This window comes from Branchiostoma floridae, chromosome 15 (assembly GCF_000003815.2).
Source record: "Branchiostoma floridae strain S238N-H82 chromosome 15, Bfl_VNyyK, whole genome shotgun sequence".
Taxonomy (NCBI): Eukaryota; Metazoa; Chordata; class Leptocardii; order Amphioxiformes; family Branchiostomatidae; genus Branchiostoma; species Branchiostoma floridae.
Window position 1 is genome coordinate 14,431,852 of NC_049993.1, and position 18,725 is coordinate 14,450,576.

Genomic DNA, 18,725 nt, shown 5'->3' on the forward strand with positions numbered 1-18,725 from the left:
TGTCTCACATCTTATATTATTTTTGATTATTTTGTCTACTTTCTAGGGACTACAGTTTTGCCAAAGGCCCTCTAAGTTGCCGGCCCAAAGCCGCTTGCATGACGCTTTTGATGAATATGGCTTATGTTGCAAATGTTTGTTGTTACTGATGTTAGAACAAGCTTTGACAGCAAATAATCGTGTCTGCCATCTGCTATTATTTTGCATTGTTTGGGTTGACTGCTGCTGCTTTGCATTCTATTGATTGACATTACCCGAAGCTAGGCGCCAGTTTAAATCCTCCAGATGCTTCGTCCCAGTTTGAACCAGCGGGCTTTGTCGTCCCCCGTGTTTAAGGCCCAATATTTGTATGCAAAGAAGGTACCAAAGGATTACAGCACACACTTCGTCGTTCCTAGATAGGGAACTAGGAAGTAAACCGATGGTTTGTGGCGTTATCCGCTGAACAATGTGAGGTTCCAATGCATGGGCACGCTAAGACCGTCTGAGCAAGATGAACGGGTCACAAGTGACGGGAATTTATTGCCTTCTTTTATCACTGCCCGTGGATTAGACTCAAACATGTCCCGTCTACTTATACCTAAGCCAGGGGTGGTTACAACGAAATGCAATCTACTTTGTATCGTAGAGCCCTTAGTAGACGCCTCCGGCATATTCCACTGGCAATTGACATATGAAAGACTTGTGCTTTGACTTTGAAATATAACGACTCATAGTTAAGAGTTATGGAGAACTGTCGCTGAATCTTTAACAAGTTCTTGGTAATATGTCTTCATAACTTTCATCTGCTGAGTCGAAATTGCCGCCTTTGTAATCTTGCCAATAATAGAAGATAACTATCTCGGAGAAAAATGTGTCCCATCTTTATTCTCTTTTAGGTCGACTATATATTTACATATAAGTCTCAGATCGAATCATCTACTGCAGATTTTCTCCATTCGATGTTATTATGGACGTAATTCTAGTGGTAATTAGCGGTGATTTGACCCATCTATTGGGGGCAATGATTCGTTGAAAACCATTGGAAAACCTGCCGTAATTCTAGCCTAATTGATGACGGAATGTCCTGTTCCAATTACGAGTCAGTGTGTGATATAGTAGCCAGTGTTCACCAATGATCGGGGTAGTCCTATATTTCAAACTCGTAACGTCGTTTTATTGTCATCACATGTCCAAAACCTTTATATTTACGATCTATATAATGTAAGGGTCAAGGTTATGGAATTCTTTTAGCGTCTTAAAGAGGGGTATGCGAATTTCTTGCAGCCATTTGTTTTAGTTGGATCAGACTTTGTAAGAAAATAAGTAAACATTACTGGTGTACGATGACTTGGAAGCGTAGAATTGTTTACCAAATAAACTAAATAATGGGATAGATTGATTCATTTCTCAGGCCAGAAAATATGAAGTCCTATGGTCGGATAAGTACTTTAGTAACGTATTCAGTCTATTTTGCCAACTTCTAAAGTTTTAGCTTTTGGCAGTTTTGGTGTACATTTATTTAATGGCATAATGATCACTTCAGTGTCACTGACGAAAGATAGTGGATACTATCTGAAACGTCTGACCGTTTTCAAAACCATATCCAGTTGCCTGTGAGTGAAGGCTTTTCGGCAAACTCTTCATTTATTGTAACTTGTGTTGGTTGTCATATCTTAACAAATATTCAAATATTCTTGACGTACGTTATCGATATGAAAGTTGATGTATGCATACGGAAAAGAGTATTAATCTGACAGAAAGCACAGTACATGATAGTTGACAGTTGTCTGATATTGACTTGATGGACAGATCAAAGATGGTAATGACGAATGCGATATCCGAACATGGGTCAAAAGGCAACCATAATGAAGGAATCGATAATCTTGTAAACCCCGAAGGACAAGATGTCCCTGAATGTAGCACACTATTCCAACAGACACCCTGTACTCATGTAAACTGCCTAGTAGTTAATACTGTCATTCATCTAATCTGGGACTGGCTACCAGTACAGGAAATTCAGGTGCAGGTCCGGTTCATGACCTGATTCAGTATGTGAAAACTTGTGAATGGACGATACTCAAAACAATGGTCTTTCTTGCTACAAAGAAATCTGTTTTGTGTAGTATTCGACTCACGCTGACGTTTTAAAACCTTACAAGGCTACCTCTGTACGATTGACTGTAAAAGTTGGTAGAAATGACTAAACACTCTTACCACTGCGCTCTTGTTATTTCCTTCGGCCGGTAAACCCCCAAACGTGTGAATGCCTGATCATATAATCTGTTCATTTTCCAATCAGTCAAACATCCGGTACACCGATTATTTTCAGGTCCGGTTTTTCTGGACCGGTCCAATGAGAAAAAAATGATTTTGTACCGGTACTACCCACATCTTATCTAATCACAACCATTTGAACGCTGTGCCTAAGTTTTCAGTCTTATGTTACTAAAAGGACGAGAAACGATTCTATATCAAGGGCATACGTCTACTAAAAATGAAATACTGCAAAGGGTAGAAAGATTACATCGGTATTACACTATTCACTGTGGACATATAGCCTCTATGCGGAAATTATTTGTCATTCTAAAGATCGATATCGTTTATGTTCTTTATTAATGTTGCCGAAGAACATGTTGAATGTACGTATCCTCACCAGCATACGATAGGATTGAGAACTATCTCTTTGAACAAAATACGCCATGACATTACTCTTCAGAGTGGTTTAGTATCCTTTGCTACTGAGAGATCTTTCTTCATTCTGCTTCTATCCTTGTGTGGGTGACTCACAAAGGCCAAAAACACTCTATTCAGCCAAAAGCTAACTGGATAGTAATGAATGGATTGAATTCATATCTACGTCGATGAAGGTTAGACATCCAGGTAATAAGATATGCCAAAAATTAGTTACTCAAGCAACTGGATTTGATTTTGGAAACGATCAGACGTTTCAGTGTCATTGACGAAAACTGGTGGATTCCAGTTGAAACGTCTGACCGTTTCCAAAATCATATCCAGTTGCTTAAGTAACTACTTTTTGGCATAGAATTCATATCTAATTTGGTAAACATGTATATCTTGCTGAGATCTAGAAACAAAAAGGTTTTGGCTCCTTTGTAATGATAGTTTTGTGCTTGTTGATTTAACGATGTTATAGTGATCAGATTGAAGGTGTATATCTACATGTTTGCAAGGCAAAAAATCAGTTCAAACCCCTTACAGTCTTTTATGTTATGTTGGAAGTTATATCTAGACTTCTCCATGATATTAATGACAGAATATGTGCATTTTTTAAAACAATAATTGGGGGAAACTGAAGAGAATGTCGTTTTCAGAATGCTCACTGTACATAGACACGAGGAAGGTCCAAACCAAAAAAATATGTACTTTAACGAATTACTAATTTTTCTCATATATTGGGTCATCTCAAATCTACAATGGACTAGGGAAATTAATTTGTTCATGTTTAACAAACAGACATGGTGGAATATATCATCATTTTCCTTTTTTTGTGGTTATTCAAGTCGATGCATTGATTCAGTTTTGTTCATGGATGTTTACTGGACACTTTTCTTATTGCCATCCATGCAGGCATTAATACGTCACGTATCTTAATCAATACGTCTAGCACATGATTGGCATGGGTATTCAATAAACGCCATTGTCACTGTCATGTATACAAACTCTTGTATTTAACGCGATGGTTGTCTTATTTCTCAGTACCACCAACTGTTAAGCTGTCTATGCCGAGAAGAGGACAAGCCGTGGAGCATTCTACATTGTCTCTCCACTGCTCTGTGGAGAACACCAGTGCCTTAGTCAGCCCTATATACTGGACTAAAGACGGAGGTATAATCGACACCAGCATGCGGATGTCAGTCACGTTAAAAAGTGGAGACAACATCAGGAACACTTCGTTAGTGATTCCGTACGTCGAGAGAAAAGATGGCGGGAATTATTCGTGTGTGGCGGAGTACCTCACGGGATTTCAAACGGCCAGCGTTCTATTGGACGTGTTGTGTGAGTACACCCTTCTGTTACATTTATAGTTCACCTTTATCCGTGAGGTTATCTATACCCGCTGGTTAAAAAAACAGAATAGTTAGGGATATCAAGCTGACGGACAGTCCATCGCCTTGAAAATGAATGTATTATTTCGAAAATATTGCAACTTAACCCTATCTAGACCGGGGAGGGGGGGCTAAAAGTGCCTGCGCCAACTTTGACGTCGTATAACTGCCGAACGACGTATGCTAGAACTACGAAACTTGGTGACTTTTCCGAAAATATATTTACCAAATTTATTAATTTCAGTTTCAATTATGGGATTTCATAGTTTTATTGCTATACCAAACTTGTTTATCTATATCATTAAGATCCTGTGTAATTTCAAGTTACATTTCTAATTAATTATTCATAATTCATGCTAATTTGATGACGTCATGGGTCAAAATCCAAGATGGCGGACAATGCCTTTTTCAACGATAGATACATGTAATTTAATTAAACAAGTGCTTCAAAATATATTATTTTCTTACAAGACATAATCAATTGAACCTTTTTAGTCCACTTCTATTGTTTTTTGGAGTTATATGTGGAAAAAATCGTATTTTAGAAAGTTCAAGCTTGTCGATCCAAGATGGCGGACAAATGACGTCATTTTCTGACGTCATGTTGGCGTCAGTATCGTCTTCATTGCCAACAAAAGACTTGGCAGACTTAGACACCAACAATGTAACCTTTATAGTCATCGTTTTCTTTAATACCTTTAAGTATAGCGGAAATTTTATATGTAGACGATTTTAGCCTAAAATATGACATTATGACGTCATAATTACGTCATATTACATTATAACGATACCAAACTTACAGAAAACTTTACTAGTACATTATCCCCTCTAAATTTAGTGATCGTAACCCAAGCCGTTTTGAAATTACGAAGGGGGGGGGGTCAAAAGAGCCCCCCCGTCCCAGGTATCCCAAAAAAGCCCGGTCTAGATAGGGTTAAACCACCGGCAATCAACATGAAATCTCAAAATAACCAGTTTTGAAAACAACGGATATAGGTTACCCTACGGATAAAGGTGAACTAGTGTTATCTATTAGTACACCTCAATTTCCCAAAGTTTGCGACCTCTCTGAGACGATCTGTAACCAATTGATTTGAGTGTTTTATGTAACCAAGTTCATAAAATCCTAGACTTTTACTCTTTGTGAGGTTTGTTTCAGATATTGCTATATATTCCAATCATAAAGTCAAAAGTAACACAAATTCAACTTTTATCTCAGCAAACTAAAATAAAAACTTGACACTGAAATAAAAAAAAATGAGCTTATGTCACAATAGTTCTTCACCCACTGTTTTACAACACTAATTGGAAACCATGCGGTAAGAATGTTTTTAAAGCTCGTTTTGTTAACAACTCAAACTTATAATTTACCTGCCTTCCAAGTTAGGAGTCCTTAGGGATTGAAAATATATTTGATATCCAATGCAGCGGTAGTAAAACCAATTAAAAACAAATGCATAAATGCCAACGTATTCTCCTGACAGAAAATACAGATCAGTATCATTACTCACACAGCACGTGTTTCCTGTTAATCTAAGTCCCCGGATTTATATACATGTATTTAATGACTGTTCATGGATTCCCGTACCTCTGAGGTGCTAGAGTGTGGTGCAACGGCCTCTGAGATTAATGAGTTGTTCCAGTAGGCAAGGGGTGAAACAGTGGGGTGTCTGCGTAATGGGGCTCTGTGATATGTCTTAACTAGTGTTAGCTTAGGAAACGTGAAACTATTGGCACTCCACAAGGTCCCTTTGGAAGCATCTTTCTCGATGATTGGTACCAGAAGGGAGACAGGGAGAAGAAAAAACAGCCGCAGCGATTTACCAAACTGCTTTTTTTAGAAACTGAAAGAACTTCACTGAACATAAAGATTTAAACTGTTGCGCACAACGAAAAGAAATTGCGGTAAAGAAGGCACTCGCCATTTTTCTCTGGCTTCGAAGGGTAGTCACGTGATCTAGGGGTCAAATGTCACACAGGTCATGCGACAACAGCCAGCAACCATCTTGTTTCCACACTAGATCATAGTAGATGTTGTATAATTTGCATGACAAATTGGTGGTGACAAAATCTACATAGTGTATAATCTTATGACAGCTATATTGCTTATTACACAAAGCTTTGTCTCAGAACGTTGCACCACGAATGGTCCCAACTGAAGATTGATTCAATGTTTTCAAAACTGAAAGGAATGTCAAATTTCAATTCCTGATTTCTTTTTTCTTTCAAATGCCGGCCAGTATACATACGCGCAAGAGTAGTTGTAGAAGAACTTTTGATACAAATTGAAAAAGATGTTATCATATTGAATGACATTTTCAGACCTAACAATGTGTGAATAAGAGCCGCATATACATGTATGCCAAAACTTGTTGCAGAAATCAAGACAATTTAAATGTTTAGAAATAATGCCTAATACATTATTGTTATAATTCTATGAGTCAAAAAGTAAAAGAAAAAATTCTAGTAGAGCCGTGCAAATTTTTTTTATATCATATTGTTGATATCCATATGGTTTTGTTTATATGTTGGACGCCATAAAGTGTGCACTGTAGTTTATTGGCATTTACTTGAAGTAGGTCGACTACACCTGTGTTAATAGCCACAAACTATCGCAATAAAATTCCGCAAATTTAGCCTTTAATTCCAATTTCACCTAGACACTTCTGAGTCAAAACATATTACATCTTATTTATATGAATTGAATGCAATTGTAAGGAGGACTTGGTGGTCTTTATACAGTAAATCATAGCCTTGACATTCACTGGTGTAGAAGAATAACTATATATGTATATATGGCCTACTTCTGTCGATATCAACCATGATAAAATCGTAATTGATATCAGCCCTACAGCGTCGACTGTGGCTAAACAGTCCTATACTAGAATGACAGACCCTGACACATAGGGCATTATATTTGAAAGCTGACTCAGGTTAGAATAACAATTATGTAGTCATGTATAGTATAAGTATAGTATAAGAAAGAAAATATTCAACCCTTGATATTCCAATGCCAAGAAAGCTCATTCTGTCTACTAGTAGTATGTATGTATGGTAAGCAAAAGCAGCCAACATGGTACTCTTAACTCATTGTCGCAGCTATAAGCCTTTGTTATTGTTTAAAAAAAAGAATAGTCATTTCAGTCTCTCAGTGACATGAAATATATGAAACATTACAGACGCGGCAAAGATCATCAACATCTCCAATCCCATCGTGCCTTTCGTCGGAGAAAGCGTGGAGCTGCTGTGCCAAGCCGAGGGAAACCCCACCCCAAACGTCACGTGGTACAAGGCAGGGCTCGGGGAACCAATCGCCTTCGTCCGCGGGGTCAACAGGAGGGCTTCCGCCTCCGTCATCATTCCTGAGTTGAAGACCAATGAGAGCCAAGATTACCTCTGCGTGGCGTCCAATGACGTTGCCGATGCCGATTTCAAATCCGTGTTTATTTCATTCGTTGAAACGGCAGCCATGACAGGTGGGAAACTTTCTACAAGTACGGCATTTTGTCATATATAAAGGATAGTATTAATAATATATATAATGCCTAACATATCTTATTATGAAATTTATAATTAGATATTCCTAATTTATGCAAATGAGATGACGTAATTTGGCAAAATTAAAGATGGCCGACCATTTATGATGAGAAGTATAATCAGCTTATTTTTGGGTCGGATTTCATCACAACTTTGGTTTTTCTTACCCAAAAAAATGATGGAAACGTATTCCAATCCATTATCACAGGGTTTTAGTTCATAATGATATAAAAATTTCAAAAATTATAGAAACTAATGAGCACATCACTCCCTGCAAATTTGGTGATCGTATGATCGTACAATAATCAGTTTTAAAATTACGAAGCACCCCCCGCCCAAGGCCAGGGAATGCCCCAAAAGACCAGTCTTAATAGGGATAACAATCTAACTAGACTAGATCGCTACATCCTCTTCAACCGCAAGGAAGTAGCCTCAAGGCGCATTGGATAGAGCAGCTACTGCTGCAGATAGAAGACTTACCAAATTGATGCGGACCATGCCAGATTTACATACGTAAAATGCAAACATCGCTTAGACATGTTTCTTTGATCAAGTTTACTTGATTCTATCTATCTCCTCTTAACAGTCATTGCTGGTTTCCCTAGCCTGGTTTTCAAACATGAATTGCAGACATTGCTTAGACATGTTTCTTTGATCTCTTTGAATTCAATCTAAACCTCATTTTCTCTATTTCCTGTTATCAACCACTGCTTACATTACCGTTCCTTTGAAATGTTTAGAGATCTCGTACTGAGTGTAACTGATTTCAAGAAGCAGATTTGCAAACGTGAATTTCACACAACGCTAAGACATGTGTCTTTGATCTCGTTTGCTAAACTTGGTTTTCTCTTATCAACCACTTTCGACTTTACCATCCCTTTGAACGGTTTCTGTATAGGAGATCTCGTATTGACTCGGTGCAACTTGTTTCCCCAGCCAGGTTTCAAACACAAATTTCACACATCGCCCCTACATGTTAGCATTCAACCTAACCTTGGTTTTCTCTTATCAACCACTGCTACTTCTACCGTCCCTTTCATCCTTTCCTGTATAGGAGATCTCGTATTTACTCAATGTAAACATGAATTACATACATCGCTGAGACATGTGTCTTTGATCTCTTTCGCTAAACTTGACTGTCTTTATTTCCTCATATCAACCACTGCTATCTTTACCGTCCCTTTGAAATGTCCCTGTATAAAAGATCTCGTATTGACTGCGTGTTATTCCCTAACAGAAGTGATATCCCCCGTGCGACGACTGTTCAAGATAGCCATCATAGCTGGCAGCGTTGCAGGCGGAGTGCTAGTCCTGACGGCGATCCTCCTTGTTGCGCTAACGGTGTGCAGGAGAGATAAGCATCGGGCCGCCTGGACTCAGTGCCAGCTCGTCAACGTGGTCCCTCCGATCCCCGAGTCCGAGATGGAAGTCGCTCCCAACAATTGTGATGAAGACTTCGATAAGCTGGCAAACGATGGAGATGTGTCTCCAGGTACCGTCATTTTTGATTTTATAACGATGATTTAATTTTAACGGTTTTAACGGCCACTAGTCGACCGCTGAATTTTTATCGTCACTATAGCTACTTTTTGATTACGCGAATCCACCCCCTCCCTCTTGCCGCGGCACTAATTTTTGGTGTGGTTATGTTTAATACTATCACAATCACGCTCTATTTCTTAAACAAACGCAAGCACACATTGTTATAGTAATTCACACAGACGTGTGCTGTTCTTCAAGAAATAAAACATTTATCTATACGAAAAGTAAGATGTTTTTCGTGGGCATTTGGCTTTTCCATTTGTTTACATGTAATATCTAACACAAAAACTGGACTCACCAACATTTTTGACTGAACAGCACCAGTCTTTGTCAGGAAATGAACAATCCACTTCTGCCGTGACATCACGTTATGCAGATAGAACACGTGACTCAGTGAGTAGTGGATCAAAAGTTGCAGGACGTCTATGGCGCCTACCGTCTCTGTTCAAAGCTCTGATGTAGATGGCTCCTTTAATCCCTCTAGTGAAAAAGTCTGGTTCTATGTCCAAAATTTTAGATTTATTCGGTGAGACCGAATGACCCGTTGACTCTAAATGTATATGTTAAGAAACTTCTGAGATTTTCAATCTAAATTATTTCTGTAAAATTGCACTGCAAATATATCCCCAAGCTGTTAACAAATTGCAATGTTATCTCGATGAAACATCCAATAAAATTGGTTGCCGTAATAAGCTATTAGATAGGATTTTTAGAGATTCAGTGCTGAACTCAATACGTCAAAGAATCCAATTCGTAATCAGTGCATGTGGCATTCGCTAAAGTACAAGTAATTTGATCCAAATCAAGACGGACAGCTAAAGTAGGGAGGTTTATCTTCGAAGTGAGGTAATTCCAACGAGGCAACAAATAGTTCGCTAAATCCCTTATCCATCATCACATCAGGTCGAGTTTGCAAGACTTTATTCAGAAAAAGGTCAACGACAAGTTTCGTATTGATATTGATTCATCTAAGCTAAAGTATAATCCATAAATCCTAGTGTAGATGTCGAATCATGATCATGTGTTGTCAGGTACATTATAGATTGGTTCGTCCTTGTCCCATAGGAACACCCTTTGAAGAGAGCTCGAACGTGCGTAGAATCTGAAAAGAAATTTAACAACGATTTACATTTTCTTGTCACTAAGACAGGAGAAAAATCTGTATGTTTTCGGTTACCGTTCTGAAGATAATAGTCTCGGTAAAGACGTGGATTTTTTTCCCTTTTTTTGTCACAGATTTCTACCGAAGTGATCCAAGAAGTACGGTAACAACGTAAATCTAAAATGCATAATTTTCAACATCAAATTGCATTGTACAGATATAAAGGCACAAGTTATGGTTTATATTTAGTAAAAACTAAACAAGCTCTATGTTTATGCATTCCATTATCAACGAAGTGTGAAATACTAAAAGTTGTACTCAGTTATACTACTCATTTTAAATGCATAAAACATTTTGAAAACATAGGAAAGACTTTGATTGCAAATCGATTAAAATCTTGAATTGATCGGCGTATGTTGATAACAACACCGGAAACTCGCGTTAACATATCGTACTGTCATACTCCAAGACATTTGCAAAATCTTAGCTACAGTAGATCTGTACAATAAGACAATAGAATCTAAAAATAATTGGATCATGTCGTTTTAGAAATGAGTATTGATACAGAGAGGAGATACAGGGTCAACCATGTCTCTGTTTTGATGTATGAGTAAATAACTTCAAAACTATATACACAGGAATCCATACAGTATTTGGATCATACTGAGTAGCCTTTTCTAACTCTCATAATTAACACATTCATAATTTAGATAGTAGTAACTGTACTGTGGTCTTAAACTTCAAAGTAAAAATTCTACCCACATTTCATGTCTATTCTCAGTTAAGCTTAGGTCACATTTGAAAACCGGGGCCCGGTCTGGCAGCTTTCGAGAGCAAAAAGAATGATATAACAGACTTCAAAATACACAAAATGTCAAAATAAGAATCGTGGGTCTTATTTGTGTATATTTCTAGGTATACGTTGTAATTTTCCGTTTCTTAAAACATCCCGGCCGCGGGCAGGGCCCCGGTTTGGAAATGTGACCTAAGCCTAAGCTAGATTAAACCAAGGACATTCAAGGTACATGATTTGTCTTATTTCACTTGATCTGCCATTCTTCTCTATCTTCCTGAAGATGACTGAGTCGCTCTCCATCCGACCTTGGCCTCCTGAGTTCAATATCTTCACTCTAAGATTCATTATTCATGTCTGGTTGCCGTCTGGGTGATAAATAAAACCAACCCATCACTGCAGCACAAAAATACAATGAAATATGTATACACGCACTACCAACTCTCCCTCTGAGATTATATCTACGGCCACACTGAGCTCTTGCGTGCTAGAATCGACTCTAAAGTTTGATTTTATGTTCGTTCTCTCAAACATCGGGGGATAGAAGGTGACTAGGAGTATCAGAGTAAATGCTGTTATATAGACGAGCTTTTGATGTAGTTTCCGGCAAACCGATTCCATATAAAGCGCCGATGGCTGCAAAGAAAGTAGATTTGTTTTTAAAGCCCCATTTCCACAAACTTCGCCTCAATCGCTTTGCGACCATGAAGTCTCAAAAATAGATCTTGTGTGATCGTTGATTTTATAACTGAAGCATAAGACACATAGGAAAGATCGTAAAGAATATATCTTAAGACACATAAGAAACAGAAGATGTATGCTTTAAAAAAAGAGCATTGAAAAAGACTCGTTCTTTGCCCAAATGTGTTGAGAAATCTGACGAATGTTCTGTCGCTCAACTATCGCAGCCTCTAGTGCAAAGAGGTTGTAAAGAGAGGCTTACACTAATGCTGTTTTGCTTATTTCATGAGCAGACCGCTGCGTGGCAAGGGCCATCATGCCATACGAGGTCAGCGAGCCAGGCCTACTCCATTTGAATGTCAACGACATCGTTGAAGTACTAAAAACGGGCAATGACGGATGGTGGTTCGGATATTGCCAGGGGAAGGTCGGGGCCTTTCCCGCAGCATGTGTGGAGATCCTCACGAAGCCAGATGCGCTAAGCAGAGGTTAGCACTTCATTCCTTAAAGCTTAGGGCACAACCCCCGGAAGGGAAATTTGTCCGTACGTATTTTTTTTTGGGGGGGGGGGGGCACGTCCGCCACGTCTTTCTGAAAACGTTCAGGCTGTACAGGGCAGGCGCGTCGCCCGTACTGGCACGTACGAGGGGCGAATCCGCACACAATGTTTTGCTTGCACGTAAAGTTCTACAGCGTGCTCACAAATCCGTCGGATTCTCTACGAGTTCGTACGGAGGTAGTGCTTACCACTTTCGGAGCCCAAAAGATTGCTCACGTTTCTGCACGTAGACAACACGTATTTGCACGTACGGCGGGTTGTGCACTTAGCTTAATCCCTTTATTGATCCCTTCGTGATTTGGTTGGAGATATATGCGGTGACGGTAATAGAAGCTACTTTAACGTCGACATGACTCAACCGAGATATGGTTTTCTCCATGAATCAATATAAAAGAGTCGAACAAATTCTGTTTAACGCAGGGTAATAATTTAGATTCAATGACAATTTTTACCTTAGTACCCGATTACCCGCCTCTGCGTTTCGCAATGGCCCATTCTTTTTCATATATCGGCCCTTTATACTAGCTTTCGTGTCAGAGGTGGTAACTATTGATCGAATATGGGCGACTCGATATATGATAAATAGTTCACATGAAATTTGTTTTAAAAAAGCACAGCTTTGAAATTTTGTAGTTTTTGTCCGTCAGGTCATACCTTTACATCGTACATCATATTTTACAATCATATGTTTACATATATAGATATATAAGTTTATACAAAACACAATTACAATAATCACAATTCATAGTTCATATAGATCTGATCACGCAAAGCTTTAGAAAGCTCATGTAGCCGACATGTTATTGTAGAAGCTGGCGGAGGTCAATAATAGTTACGTAAGGTGTTACAAAGTGACTATATAGCAGACAGATAACTTTCAAAGCAAAGCTTAGCAGCCATTAAAAGGACGTTATATCTGATGGAAAACGCGTCAGTCTCGAGACATAATGCGTTCACATCACAACAATAGAATGAAATAATGGCTTTGCACAGAATTAGACAGCTGCCAAAACACAAAGACTACGTTAAAAAGGGAGACAAGAAGCTATTACAAGCATACCATTTCTTGGAAAATGCCAGGTGAAAATGCGTCAGTTTAGAGACACAATGCGTTAACATCGTGACAAAAATGACATCATAGCTATGGTTAGTGGAAGAAAGCTCAATGCGTTAACATCTCGGCACCTAATGACTAGGTAACAGCCATACTTAATGTATTCGTAAGAAGGCTCCGACAGCGCACAGGCAACGATAAAAGGGGAGTTCGAAAGCTATCAAAAGCATAACATGTCTTGGATAATGTCTGGTGAAAAACGCGTCAGTTTCGAGACACAATGCGTTAACGTCGTGACAACAAATGACATCACGACCATACATAGTGTAACAAATCTCCCACAGCGCACAGACAACGTTAAGATGGGAGTTCAGAAGCTATTAAAAGCATAACATGTCTTTGTAATGTTTGGTAAAAAAAAAGGTCAGTTTTGAGACACAATGCGTTAACATCGTGACAACGGATGACATTACGGCCATGCACAGCGTTACAAATCTCCCACAGCACACAGGCAACGTTAAAATGCGAGTTGAGAAGCTATAAAAAGCATAACATGTCTGGAATAAAGTCTGGTGAAAAACGCGTCAGTTTTGAGTCACAATGCGTTACCATCGTGACAGCAAATGACATACACAGCGTTACAAATCACACACAGCGCACAGACAACGTTAAAAGGGGGAGTTCAGAAGCCATTAAAAGCATAACATGTCTTGGATAATGTCTGGTGAAAAACGCATCAGCCAAACAAAGCGGCAAATGTCCCTACGAGACGATCCATTATAGGATAATCGATCAACAGATGGAAAATGAGGACGCCATTAGGGCCATTCCGCTGCGAAATGCCTCTTTCACTCTTCGCATGGCCGCACGTCAAAAGGATTTTTCAGCCCCTCTTCCTAGAGATGACAATTAGGCATAATTCCATTAACGTTGCACAATCGATTCCTTAATCAAAGCCGTGTAGCACAGTAATAGGTCTAAGCAGGTGCGATAAGTTCATTTCAGGATGAATTCAACCACTGACATTCATAACTATACACATATTGCATATCGTTATAAAAATTAATAGAGACTTACCATCTTCCATATCCCTTCGTACATTTTGACATTTGAAATGTGACAAATAATTTCATAAACATTTTACAAGATTATTCTTCATTGGAAACAGTTGAATGCTTTTGTCATAGCCTCAAGGTCGAGGTACTCGTTATTTTTTCATGCCCCCCGCTGTCTAAGACGTGGTTACATTAAGTAAAAAGAACGTTCTTTAACGCAGGGTAGAAAGTCTCATATGAGGGGGGGGGGTCATCTAAGTTTAATCTGGTCTGAGATGTGTAGTAATATGTCAGCTTTGACACGATATGATCTGAATTGTGACTTTTTTTAAGTTGGTATATGAATGCAACATTCTTACGCAACTTCCTGTCGGTGTGAGACGGCTGCATTTCAAATGGCCTCCGAAGCGCTCTTTATGAAAGAGGGCTTCAAAAGACAGAAATATTTTGTTTTGCTTTTAAATGTATATTGTAGGCTGTATCCTAAACTCAAACATATTCGTTTTCCATATTTTTTTCAGTGTAGCCTAGTATAATTTTACCGCAACAAATTCAGTCACATTGTGGACCATAAAGGTGCCCTCTCACTGCACTTGCGTCAAGCTTGCGTCCCTGCAGGGTTCGCTCACTGCGACATTGTTTTGTTTTGTCCGATTTTTTTACTAATTTAGATATTGCGTAATACTTAATATAAAATTGCGTATGTCTTAGAAGACGACAAAATACACAAAAAAAGTAAGAAAATTCGTTTTTCTTTAATCTCGGAAATTCGTTGAGTATCATTCGAATCCCGCAGTGACGCAAGTGCAGTGAGACTGCACTATAACTATACAAATTCCCACAGGCCCAAAACTTTCTTCTGCTACCTCCTACAAAGCCTATGACCAAAACTGATGGCACATCATCATCTCATTCACTACACAATAGATGAGACCTTAAGGTCTTTATTTTGAGCACATTTGGTGACTCATTATGATGTCTACATCTGAAGCACTGCCAAATGTCATTTCACCAAGCTGTGCCTCGTCTGTATACTAAAAACGATATATATTCATTTCACAGTGATGCACCCCATGACTCTAGCCCTATATGTAATAAATATTACAGCGCCATAGCGGATGGCAAAGAATAATATCAACTCTTATGCAGACAGATTATGCAGCGCGCATGTTATTACGTTTCGGTTAATGATTAAACATTGCCAAGGCCACCATATTGCTTGGAATCATCGATTGTAAATCACGTGCAGTCTTTCGGTAATGTTGATTCCGAATTAGATCGTGCAGTTCTGTTCAATGGCTACATTTATTACTTAGACAGCATCATAAGAATGTAGGGTTTTTCACGTTTTGGAAACTTTAGGAGGGCACGTTTTGACCCGATGGTAACACGGTGGGGACATTTCTGTTATCGGAGATGTAATATGTTATAAAACTATATGTTTTAGATCATTTTTATTACGTGAGGGCGAGAGCAACTTGTAAAGGTTGCTTGGACATGTTTTTCCCTCCCAATCACTTTGTGATCATATATATATATTAGATCATATACAAAAACTTCAGCAGATATTATTCTATTGTCTTCATTTCATTCTATCCCCCTTGAATTGAATTATGAGAAATATAGATTACTAGTATATAAAAACGAATGGCAGCAATTGCTTTTGAAGTCGGGAGAATAAGAAATTAGTTCCTCAGATTACATTGTTATATTTCGGTAGCTTTGTTGTATGACTGTTTTCTAAAACTTGATTATTTGTCACATTTGTTTGACACTAACAAGTAATTCAAGGAAAAATGTGATTTTTTGTTGTGATAAGTTGTTTCTCTTATCAATAGTCTATTCTACTAGTAAATTAATAAGATAGCAATAGCCCTTTCTAACGCATTTTTTCACCAATAGACGAGACAAAACTATAACCCTGTTAACGTCACATAACTTCCTCATTATAGAAAAAGCGGGACACTTTGTCTTCCACTGCTTCCAGAAAAGACGTCAAACCTCAATCCTTAGGTCGTAGCTCTCATATTATTGCAAGAATAGTCAATTCTTTCCACTTGTCACCATTGCATTGTTATCTATACCAAAGTCTTTTATTTTATGTATGTTTACTATGTATTCTGTATGTACCATTTTGCAATTAGCCCTTGGGCAGGGACTTGCAAAATAAACTTTCAATTGATAATATCGGCATAGAAACTGTGCCTGGCCATTCACATTGACTCCCTTTGATATAACACAGGTCGCCGGCGTAGCAGTTCTACACAACTTCCTGAATGCGAGTGCTCGTACGCAACACTCCCGCTAAGGGCACACAGATGCTCTTCAAAGGTATGTTAGAAATGGCAACCCATCTTATTACCTATTTGTTTCATGCATGTGCGGTTAGACCATTCGATACATGTGTTCCGGACCGTGTGATAAAAAGCCGTATCACACAGGCTTCGACGTTTTATAACACAGGCTTCCATCGAATAATTCGAACATACTCCGTGCACGCCAGAAAATCCGACTATCTGATTCGGACGTTGGCATATTGCTGTTGTAACAATGTTTCTTCGAGGGCACAAGATTTTCTCAACTTCTGGCGCATTTTGTATTAAAACATGTGTTTTCTCAGGTTGGTGTGACATAGCTAAAATACAACACGGTGTATTCAGCATCACCCTAGGTCCCAGTCCTCCCGTGCGTCGAATCACCCTCCTGTCTTCAGGTGATCCTACCCGCAGTCGGGCTGGTACCTCGGGTGATACGGAATACATAGTGTTGTATTCTATATGTATCATATTGGTAATCTATTGTTTCTAAGAAATAAACTGCACCTGGTAAAGAGAGAAGCCTTAGATCCAACCCAGCAAGCGATAGTCATCAGCTAGCTTCGAGCGTTTTATTAAAAAAACGTTGTATCATAGATAGAAATCGTTACGTGACGCATGTGCCAAAATGTGCATGGATGTACAATAGACAAGACAATATTGTTAATATTTTGTTTCCTAGTTATGTAACAATTTATCTTGTACAACACTTAACTTTCTTCCAATAGGAATATATACGTATAGTCTATGTATACCTTTGTGTTTGTTTGGACCTTTGATTATTTGTATTCGAAACCGTTATCATTTTATCATGATGACTGCCAACACAGATGAGCTTCAATAATAACAGTTTATCTATTATGCATGTAAATTTCCGTTCATGTTTGCCTTTTACACCCAATATATTATATCATATCATATCATATTATATTTAAGGGTTAATGACCCGTGCCCCGAGGTGTATACGGTGTCAGAACCCCTGGGCCTTCGCACAGAATAAAACCACCGAGTGAGCGAAGCAAATCGATACCAATGTCGGCGTGGATTCATTCTGACCAATCAGAAGGAGGGATAAACACCGGGCGGGCCGTACTCTATGTGTTACGGCGTCATAACCAACATGGAACGGGGCCTTCTGATTGGTCCGCGGTGTCTGGCTATATGATAATATATCATATTATATTTTTATACACAGGAGCAAATTGACGACAGAACTTTGCCGTTACGGCGATGCTACAAGACAAAAGAGCGCAGTCCCCGGCAACAACGTAAATATTCAGATACAGACATCCAAGCAGATGGACATCCAACAATACCAACAGTTTCCGGTCGCGTCACTACGAACCTTTAACGGACACATTGCGATTTTTTTCTTGATTGATTGACAACCTTTTTGTATCTGACATTGGCTGCTACTATAGTATGTGCAGCATACATATAAATGCTGCTTCGATCTACTTGTAGTTAGATTCGAATCTCTGTAGAGGTAGAGTCTCAAATATTCGAAGATCCATTTAAACGTATATATATATATATGCAGTATAAACGGGATATAGTCCATGGAATAGTTGAACAAGGATAGATTCCCAGCAATAGCACATGTAGTACTTCCCATTGACCATGACTGGACGCTACGGAAAGCATATAATTGAAAGCAATTTCAACTTACGATGCTATATTCATCTCAAACTTTGTCGATGAAAATTTAAGTTTTAGTTTTATTACAATACTGTAACACTTTTTTTGTAAAAGCTGTTACATGTAAAGATTCCTAATAGGTAGGATTTACATATGTCAATATGGCGTTATTTCTTACTCAAAATCAAGACATTTGTCAGAATACATCATGTGTGCTTTGAACTATGCCATGTTTATGATTCAAGTTACACTAGTAGCTCATTTATTAAGACGCCTTACTTAAGAAGTAAGACTCCTTGCTGAAGAAAAGTGGACTTGTAATACAATACCCACCATGTTGATGTTAATCTGTCATTGCCATTCTTTTACAAAACGTAGGTATATTACTAATATAGAAAAG

At 38.6% G+C, this 18,725-nt stretch overlaps 1 protein-coding gene across 1 annotated transcript in view; it reads left to right on the top strand.

The window, feature by feature from the left end:
* The window catches only part of LOC118432396 (hemicentin-2-like), a 35,738-nt gene extending 17,315 nt beyond the window's left edge, over nucleotides 1-18,423 (top strand). Inside the window, exons 4-9 of the mRNA XM_035843950.1 lie at nucleotides 3,700-3,999; nucleotides 7,229-7,525; nucleotides 8,824-9,078; nucleotides 11,998-12,192; nucleotides 16,615-16,703; nucleotides 17,883-18,423. Of these exons, the coding sequence (XP_035699843.1) occupies nucleotides 3,700-3,999; nucleotides 7,229-7,525; nucleotides 8,824-9,078; nucleotides 11,998-12,192; nucleotides 16,615-16,703; nucleotides 17,883-18,038 (1,292 nt within the window). The 3' untranslated portion in view covers nucleotides 18,039-18,423. The remainder of the gene's footprint in view (nucleotides 1-3,699; nucleotides 4,000-7,228; nucleotides 7,526-8,823; nucleotides 9,079-11,997; nucleotides 12,193-16,614; nucleotides 16,704-17,882) is intronic.
* The last annotated feature ends 302 nt before the right edge of the window (nucleotides 18,424-18,725 follow it).